This window comes from Pelmatolapia mariae, linkage group LG20 (genome assembly GCF_036321145.2).
Source record: "Pelmatolapia mariae isolate MD_Pm_ZW linkage group LG20, Pm_UMD_F_2, whole genome shotgun sequence".
Classification (NCBI taxonomy): Eukaryota; Metazoa; Chordata; class Actinopteri; order Cichliformes; family Cichlidae; genus Pelmatolapia; species Pelmatolapia mariae.
This window is the reverse complement of record NC_086244.1, coordinates 40,054,513-40,063,674: the sequence shown is the minus strand read 5'-3', so window position 1 is coordinate 40,063,674 and position 9,162 is coordinate 40,054,513. Positions and strand designations below refer to the sequence as shown.

At 39.5% G+C, this 9,162-nt stretch overlaps 1 protein-coding gene across 1 annotated transcript in view; it reads left to right on the top strand.

Annotated features, from left to right (window-relative positions):
• Window positions 1-252: 252 nt before the first annotated feature.
• The window catches only part of ntsr1 (neurotensin receptor 1 (high affinity)), a 78,022-nt gene continuing 69,112 nt past the window's right edge, over window positions 253-9,162 (top strand). Inside the window, exon 1 of the mRNA XM_063465446.1 lies at window positions 253-993. Within this exon, the coding sequence (XP_063321516.1) occupies window positions 310-993 (684 nt within the window). The 5' untranslated portion in view covers window positions 253-309. The remainder of the gene's footprint in view (window positions 994-9,162) is intronic.

The following is a 9,162-nucleotide window of genomic DNA, read 5'->3' as shown; positions in this document are numbered from 1 at the left end:
AAAGAAAAGAAAACTTATATTAGAAACCATACTTGAAATTAAATTCCTTTAATTCTTGATGCGTTGTTGCACCGCACTGTTTGTTTCCAAGGTGAACCATAAACGGACAAGATGGAACAAACGGACAAAGTGAATGGTCGTGCGTCATCGCAGCAGCACCAATAAGCGAGCACGCCTTCTGTCGTGCCAAATTATAAAGGGTGGTCTCCTCTGACTTAAACCAGAGCGAATCCGTTTTACTTCAAGTGGTAACGCGTCGGCACATATCCACTCGGCTTGCTCAGTTGTACCTTTTCGTTCCATACCTTCATGAAGAAAAGCAGAATGGATTTAAACTTCACGCTCTCGGGGAGCGACTTGATCGGCTTTGGCTCGTTGGCGCAGAAACTTTTTGAGAATAACTCACTGCCTCCATTTGATAACAGCACCGTCGGTCCCAAAAGTAATGAGGAGGACCTGGAAGTTAATACGAATGTGTACGCAAAAGTCATTGTCACTATCATTTACTTGGCTCTGTTCGCCATAGGCTCCCTCGGCAACTCCATCACCATTTATACCCTGATTACCAGAAAGACGCTGCAGAACCTCCAGAGCACCGTACACTATCACCTGGCCAGTCTCGCCGTGTCGGACCTGCTCATCCTGATCCTGTCCATGCCTATTGAGCTCTACAACTTTATCTGGTTCCATTACCCATGGGTGTTCGGGGACGCCGTGTGCAGGGGTTACTACTTCCTCCGGGACAGTTGCTCTTATGCCACCGCGCTTAACATCGCCAGCCTGAGCGTGGAGCGCTACATGGCCATCTGCCACCCATTCAAAGCCAAGAGCATCATGTCCCGCAGCCGCACCAAGAAACTCATCAGCGCCATGTGGCTCGCTTCCTTCGCCCTCGCGACACCGATGCCCTTCATCATGGGCCAAGGGATGCGTAACGGCGAGAAGATATGCACCACTGTGGTCTCTCCGGTCACGGTGAAGACCGTGCTGCAGGTGGGTGTCGTGGAAAGCTTTTATTATCGCAAACGGTCCCCACTGTGGTTTCTTTACGGAACGAGACAAAGTAAAAATCTACGGTACAAGTAGTACTTGAACCACAAGTAGTAGGTGAGATGGCTGCGAGGGATCGTTCTGTGTGTGCTGTAGCGCTTTGAAGAACAGGGCTTTACGCGCAACTTCGCCTTTACCATTATCGTCTGTGCGCATCTATACATGTTGTTGTTGTTGTTGTTTCGTCGAGGGAAAAAAACTAAATGGTGGGCTGCTCATGAAAACATTTTAGTTATTAAACCGTGTAGGGTCAACAAAGTCCGTCAAAAACAGTGTTTCCTACTGCAAGCAAATGATCTGCAAGTCAGAAAATAATGCTTTTAGTCGACCTCAGTTTTTTATATTTATATATATCTGTTGAAAATGAACATTTGGTGAGCAAATTCACTAAAGCCTAAATCATCTTCACATGTGAAGAAAGCACAGCATGTATGCCGCTACAGATGTCATTTTCTGTGTTGGCTCACTTTCTTCTTTGTTTTTAAGCTGGTAGAGTTCGAATGATTAGAGATTCATTCATAAACACACTTGAAAGTTAGATTATAGCTATATTTTTTCATACAGAGCACCAGAGATTTGACCATTACAGCTTATGCAAGCTGTGAAAATGAACAATACATAAATAAAAAAGATCAGGTTCCAAAGATATTCTGTTTCTTGAAATGCTTCTTGTAAAAATAATATCAGACCTTGACATTGAATATTGGCAGACTGAATATTTTGCAGGGTGGAAGCACCCACAGAACTGCTGTAGGTTGCTTTCATGTGGGGAACTAGCCGTCTTATAATACATTATGCACTCTGTGATGGTGACAAGAGAAGAATATGTCACTTTACCTTCATTCATACAGTCCATGTTATACGATATGATATAAAAGCACAGGAGGACACTAAGGGAGTATTCTTTTTGAAATTCAACTCATCATCACAGCAGACTAAATATCTTAACACCAGGAAGTACAGGTACTGCCAAGGAATAAGAAAAGAAATAGCCACTTCCCAAATTGCTAGAGAACTATAAAATAGAGCAAAATGACAGAATAAAACAACATAAAGCACAATCCTATACACAACCCCCTGACCAGACCAGTTACAAATATAATTCAAAAAGGGTGTTGCTGTTCGTTGTTCTTTCTTTAAGGAAGTATAGCAGTTGAGATTATAAGTTACAGCATGCTGGACCTCAATGTGAACCGGTGGTCTGCTTCACAAAAAGAATGGGCCTGTAAGCAGGCATTACAGTTTTATACCACAACAAAAACAAGTATTATTACGACTATCTTCTTCTGGGAAACGACGTGGCCGGCTCTGTCTTCTCCCCCTGCGGATCTTCTCCTCCACTCCGTCCACGTCTGACCTCATCTACCATCTGCTCCTTTTCTGGAAAAATATAGAGAAAGAAAAACACCTCCCTAACCTAACCTTGCTGCATTAATATTATCTAACAATTCTCAGCCTATTGATTCTACGTATTATCTAAGACATTCTGTTCGGACTCCCTTGGCCCGGAAAAATATCAGCTAGACTCTAACTCTACATATGATGTGTAAGGATGTTTGCAGAGTCCCTCTGCAGCTCTATATGTCAGTCTCAATAATTCAATTCAATCATAGCGTTGAATTAATGCTTTTGACCCTTATTACATGTGAAATGTCACAATGTCAAATGTGAAATTTGACATACATAATGTGAAACTTATCAATGATGGCCAGCTGTCTGGCCTCCCATGACATTACCACCACTGTGTCGCATTTAACCCATGCAGCCCTCAATCCAATGTGTCCCCATTAAATTGGCTCTCAACCACCAAAACTTTGAGAATCATAGCTTTAAACTCTGTGAAATTAATGGTAATGGACAGGTACACAAATTACGGCTAAATATTATGGTCTTCAGTTTTCTTGAGCAACTGTCTGAAATGCCAGAGAAGAGAAAATGCCTTAAGTGCCTCAGTCCATGGACTATGTGCATTGTAGGCTGATCTGTGTCTGACAGTAGATACCCTAGGAATAATCTACAAGTGCCTTATGGCAGTTGTCCTTTGAGCTCTGGATAGAAGTCAAGACAATGAGCTTTTACTGAGAGCGTGGCACCCACATCTAATGAAAAGATATTTCTCAAAACTGTCTCCAGGCCTTCCCACAGAGCAACAAGTTTAGAGGTTGTGTAAGTGATTAGGCCAGTCTCCCTTCACTTGACAGTCCACATACTTCACATTGACTGAAAACTTGTTGAGGTTGTGGAGAAAAGCGATTTTGGTTCCAGTGTAATCATTAGCGATCATCATGATTAGTGCCCCCTGCTTCTCTGCATCATGCTGAATATATTTTTCCATATCTGTTTTTCTGCTCTTTTGATGTCCTTCAATGTCTCATTTTTTGTTTTTGTTTTTTCTGTTTTCATCACTCCTGCATGACTAACTGAAGCTGTGCCAAGGATAGCAATTGTTATCTTGCATTGCTTTCATTCAGGCTATAAGTGAGCCAGGCTGCATTAAAAAGTCTACATTTTCCACACAGTTCTCTGTAGAAATATAAGTTGGGGTGGTGGGATCTGGCAGCAGATGGTATCACACAGTTGAATTGCTACAATAACATTTTGAGTGTTTGTGTACATATTCTCTTTTGTCCATCTATGATAGATTCGATGTAAGCGGTTCAGGAGGCACCGTGCTGCACTGCTGCAGTAAAGGGTCACCGCACGCTCGGTCTGTTTGGACAACAGTGAAATACTCTGAGGGGAAAGAAAGGGTGTGTGTGTGTGTGTGTGTGTGCGTGTGTGTGTGTGTGCGCGCGCTTGCATGAGAAATTGAAGAGAAGGAGAATGATGAAGTGGTCAGAGAGTGAGGAGGAAGCCAGAAGGGTGATTAATAAGAGGAGCATGGCTCTAACTCTACTTGGGTTAGGAGTTCAGTCCTCTTAAAACTGCAGCACAGTGAGTTAAACTGTACTTTAAATGGCAAATATAAATAATGCAGGACTCCTGGATCTGCTTCTTAAAACCGTCAAACGAAATCTCTCAAGGGTTTCAAAAATGTTAAATATTTTCTATACTTGTACTAATATTTAACTAAGATGTTAGTCCTTGTTGGCATTGTTCTCTCACTAGAGCTAACAACAGCTTTAATTTAAGGTAACACTTGAAAATGTGTTGGATATGGTGTTGTTCCTACAACATCATAATTAATGTCATTCCAACTGACCAATCAAGTTGGATCAGGACTGGGAAAATGATTTTCCTTCATGGCTTTCCCACATGGCTTACACTGTTAAAGGATCAATTTCAACAAAGCATTAAAGACATATCATTTAGTAAATGCTGGTATGTTCTAGACACACCGGGTGTCCTTTAGCAGCAGTGCATTAGTGAGAAAGTGCTCTCTTCCAACTCCTTATTTTTCAGTGCAAAGGGTAGCTGCTGTGAAGGTGTATGTATTTTTACTGAACTTCTTCATCAAGTAGTTCTTAGTTCCTAAACCTTAGCAGCAAGTGAGAGTGAAAAAGACAGTAAAACCAAGTGCAAAACACATGAGAAGGAGACCAGGATAAACCTGTACTTTATTCCACAGCCACCATTGCAACGTCCTTATGCGGCCTTTTCACATCTCTAACATGAGGACTTCCTCTCAGTGCCATTTAAAATGCTTTTGTTGTCTTTTTTATAACAGAAATGGCTGAAGATTCTATTCTATTCTGTTCTGGTGACTGTTTAAAATAATTTATTGTCTCATCTCAGTCTTGATCTTGCCATGTCAAAATAAACACAGCAATTTCTGCCATGTAGCAAAGTTTAATTCTAAAAGAACTTTGGGTTGGTTATGAAAGCATTTAAAACAACAGAGGCTCTGTATCATTTCTACAATTTAAAAATTAAGAAAATAAAAATAAAAAATGGGATGCACTGGGGGAAGCACCAGTCATGATCTAGTCAGGCTGTAGTTTGGGTATGTAAGGTGTTGTGGAGATGAACTAAAGCAAAGGACACCTGAGGCGTTTACTTCAAAATGGGATGTGGGCTTATCTAGCTACGTTTGGTGTTAACCCTGACTTTTTAGTACTACAAAGGCGGTTCAGGTCTAACTTATGCTTAAGGAATTGACCTGCTCCAGAGCGGATAAGACATGAACTGGTATAATATCATTGCATACTGACTGAGAGTCAACTCTCCAGAAAACAAAGTCACCATTCTTGGAGGAATTTCGGATCTGTGTGCACGGACAGTGGGAGGGTCCAAAGTTTTGGCTATACTGAACTTTCTTTGTAGTACTGGGTCCTAGTATGAAAGGGCCTCTACCCTGTACCTTGACTGCCAACTAAAAAAAGCAACAGGTGTGCAAGGCTAGAATCCAATAGAGTAGTTATATTTTATCAATCAGTCAATTTGACCTTTTATCAATTACTTGAAAAAGCTACCCGAGAAACAAATATTAGCTGGGTAAACTAATAGTACTCCGCTAGATCAAAGTTACATACAGATGACAAGAGAATTATTGCCCCCTGTAGAACTGGCAGATTTCATATGTGAAAAAGCACCGTGGCAGCATGTATAATTAAACTTCCTGTACCTGAACAAAGTGGATTTAAAAAAGATACCAGCCACAATATTTGGACATTTACCATTAATATAAGTAAATGGAAGAAAACACAAATGATTTCCAGAATGTTCTTGATGTTTAGTTGGTTTTCTTCCATCATAGAGGAAAAAAATTGTTAAATGTGTGTGTATGTGTGTAAAATATGCAAGGTAAATGTAAGATGGGGAGAGAAATCTAAATGTGCAAGGATGTGAATTTGTTTTTGTTTTTTTATTTCTTAATTGTTGCAGAGTGTGAGGAGCCTGAAAGTAAAGAAGACATTCCAGTGTAGCAGGGATTCATCTATATGCAGTATTGTAGTGCAGTGCTGCTGTGTGAACTGCTCCTGGGCTGGTATACCTGTGAGCATGTTTACTGCTATTGCACTGAGTGGTCTCAAGCTGTGAGGGAGTGGGTTACTCAGGGTCTCATTGTTAGTGCAGGAGATTGAATTTAACCTGACCAATTCATGGAGGGAGAAGGATGTTTACATTTTTTTCTGCTTGAATGAAATGTTCCTTTCACTGTGTGTTTTTTCCTGCATTGTTAATCGGGGTGTAGTTTTATTTTTCCTTTCCAATAACTGTGCCTCGCAATATTACTTGCATTAGTAATGTCTGGCCACTGTACACATTTTCAAAGTTCAGTACACATGCTGTTTCTTTAAATAGATCTTGAGTGTGAAATAACACTTTCAAATGCATAAAAAATGCAAAAAAACAAGAAAAAATGTTTGACACTTCATGATCTTTCAAATTGAAGGTTTTAGTCTTTTTAGTTACAAAAAGAACATTTAAATCTATACATTACAGGGCCCTATTTCAGAAAGCAGATTTAGAAAAACATGAAAAAATGACTATGTCAAGCCTAAAAAACTCCAGGTTTTCTCTTACACAAAGTCACAGTTAGGTATTTGTTTGGTGTTATATTTCACATGAGAGTATTTATAATTAAACAGTCATGAATGGTCACTGGGCAATGCCGATTTATTTTCAGCTAAAAATCAAATAGGCTATCTACATTTCTAAAACTTTGTGACTTGTGGACAAGTTCCCCGCTGCTGAACCATTTACTCTGTGTTGCTGCTTAAATAAAATTAATCTGTATAGAGTTCAAATACACAAACCACTAATCAGCCATGAATCATTTGTTGCTGTGTAATCAGTCACAATGAAGGAAAAATGCCTGTCACAGCTGGAATCTTGAAGATGTGACTGAAATGACTTTCAGTCACTATATGTAGTTTAAAAAGCAGGTTGCAGAATCTGATCCTGCATTCTATGATGAAATATGTTCACACTTTGAAATGTGATCATTAAATGCTGTTGAGTAACAATTTGAAAGGTTTGAAAATTTAATATTTGAACTGCAACATTATTTCCACTGGAAATTGTGTACATCTTACCATGTCTAAATAATTTGATGCGTCATATCGGTGTATGTGTGTTCATCTGCTTTGTGTCCCTGTCAGGTTACAGATGAACAGTTTGATGTAAAAATCAAATGTGAAGTGTGGTATGCTTCCAGCTTTACCTATTAAGGAAAATTTGGATGACTGAGCGGATATGGTTGAAAAAAACATTCCACAATGCCATTTAGTATCTGATCTGTCCTTTTTACACTTTGCATTCTTAGGTACAATGAGCAATGTCTAGAAAAGTTTAGAACTGAAGTGCCTATGTGAAAAACCTTTAGTATGATCCCTTGCGATACATTGTCAGACTCCACTTTTCGATTGACCTTCTCTGGACTACATGTATAATATTTTCTTCATGCAGACTATTCTACATATTCTGTTTAGAACAGTATCCACATTTATTTTGTCACTAATCACTTTATCTTTACAAATCCAAATCGCCTTTTACCAGCTCTCATTTTGGCTTCGAGAGACAGAAACCCTCTCTTCTTTTAAGATTAGGCTTAAAACTTTCCTTTTGATAAATTTTATAGTTTGGCTTGAATCAAGTGACCCTGAACCCTCCGTTAGTTATGCTGCAATAGTCCTAGGCTGCTGGGCCTTCCCAAGATGCACTGAGTGCTTCGTCTTCATTGGCTTATGTGTTTATACACCACTATGCATTTAATCATTAGTTATTATTAATTTCTGGCTTTCTTCCACCGTGTTTCTTTTGCTCTGTCTCGCTCCCCTCACTGCCAACCAGTCACAGCAAATGGCTGTCATTCCTTCCTCTGTTTGTGCAAGAGGTTTCTTCCTATCAAAAGGGAGTTTTTCCTTCTCAAAGTCTGATTGTTGTGGCTTTCTTTCTATGATTGTAGCATCTTTACCTTGCAATAGAAAGCGCCATAAGGTTGTGATTTGTTGCTATATAACCAAAATTGAATTGAACTGAAATGAGATGAAAGTAGAATAAAACCTGTCTTTCCTGGTGACAGTGAGGTCCTGGGGAATTTTAGACTGAGATAAATCAGAAAATGTATCACTTGTCCAAATAAAGTCAGCACTTCTTATAACACCCCTGTATTTCTTGCTCCCATCTCCTATTGTGTATGCTGTAGAGAATTTGTTTTTCCCACCTACCCATGACTGCAAATTCTAGAACCTTCAGCTGAAATTTAAGTGGAGGAGTATCGCATTCATTATGGTTTTTGTCAAAACCAATCTGTCTTTGCTGACATGAGCCATATTTTCCAGAAAGTCCCATCTGCTGCCACATTTTGCACAATTAATTTGAAAAAGAAGCAGATGTTGCTTACAATAACCGCAAGGCTACAACATAGTCTCAAAAATGATTTTACAAAGTTACATAGCATCTGCTTTGTGACCAAAAGTATGGTTGATCAGCTGAACACCCAAGAGTCAGCTGGTTGATCGAATGGCCTTTGTACTGCAGAATGAAGTCTGAATAATGCATTGAATTGGTGTAACTACAATCTCACTATTGTCCTGTGTGTCTTCATGAAGTAAGAACCCGTTTTTTAAACATCCCTTCTCCGACTATAGTATATCCAGCCTCCCGTGCCTGGTCTTCCTCTTCACAGGAATTGGTCAAGACCTTAATGGACTGCAAGAAAAACAGAGCCTTGGTTATGTTTACATTCTCATAGCAGTGGTAGTTGAAATCTAAATGACATAATAAAATTTGGCCTCTCTATCAGCCTCAAGTGCTGTGCTGCTTTGAAGCCCCTGCTGGTATTTGACATTTGATTTTCTAGCTCCATACAGAGGCTACTTTATGACAACTCTCGACAGATCTTTTAGATCTGTTTTACTAGTGTGTGTAATATCTTGTTGCGTCTCACTTGTTATAGTTATTTTTGGCTTGGAAGAAGCAAGCTGTGTAGGGTTGACGATTATTTTCCTGGTAATTCCTTCCTCCCACAATAGGAATTTTCAGGATCAGATAGAGATTCATCACTAATGTCTTGCGTTGTCTGTACTGCATTTGAGGAATATTTAACTGATTTCTATTTGTAAAATGTTCACACAATCAAAGTCACTTCAAATCCTATTTATGGCTAGCATTAAATCACTACAGAAGATATGCAGTAGTGGTCAGAGGTTTGCACACACTCATCAT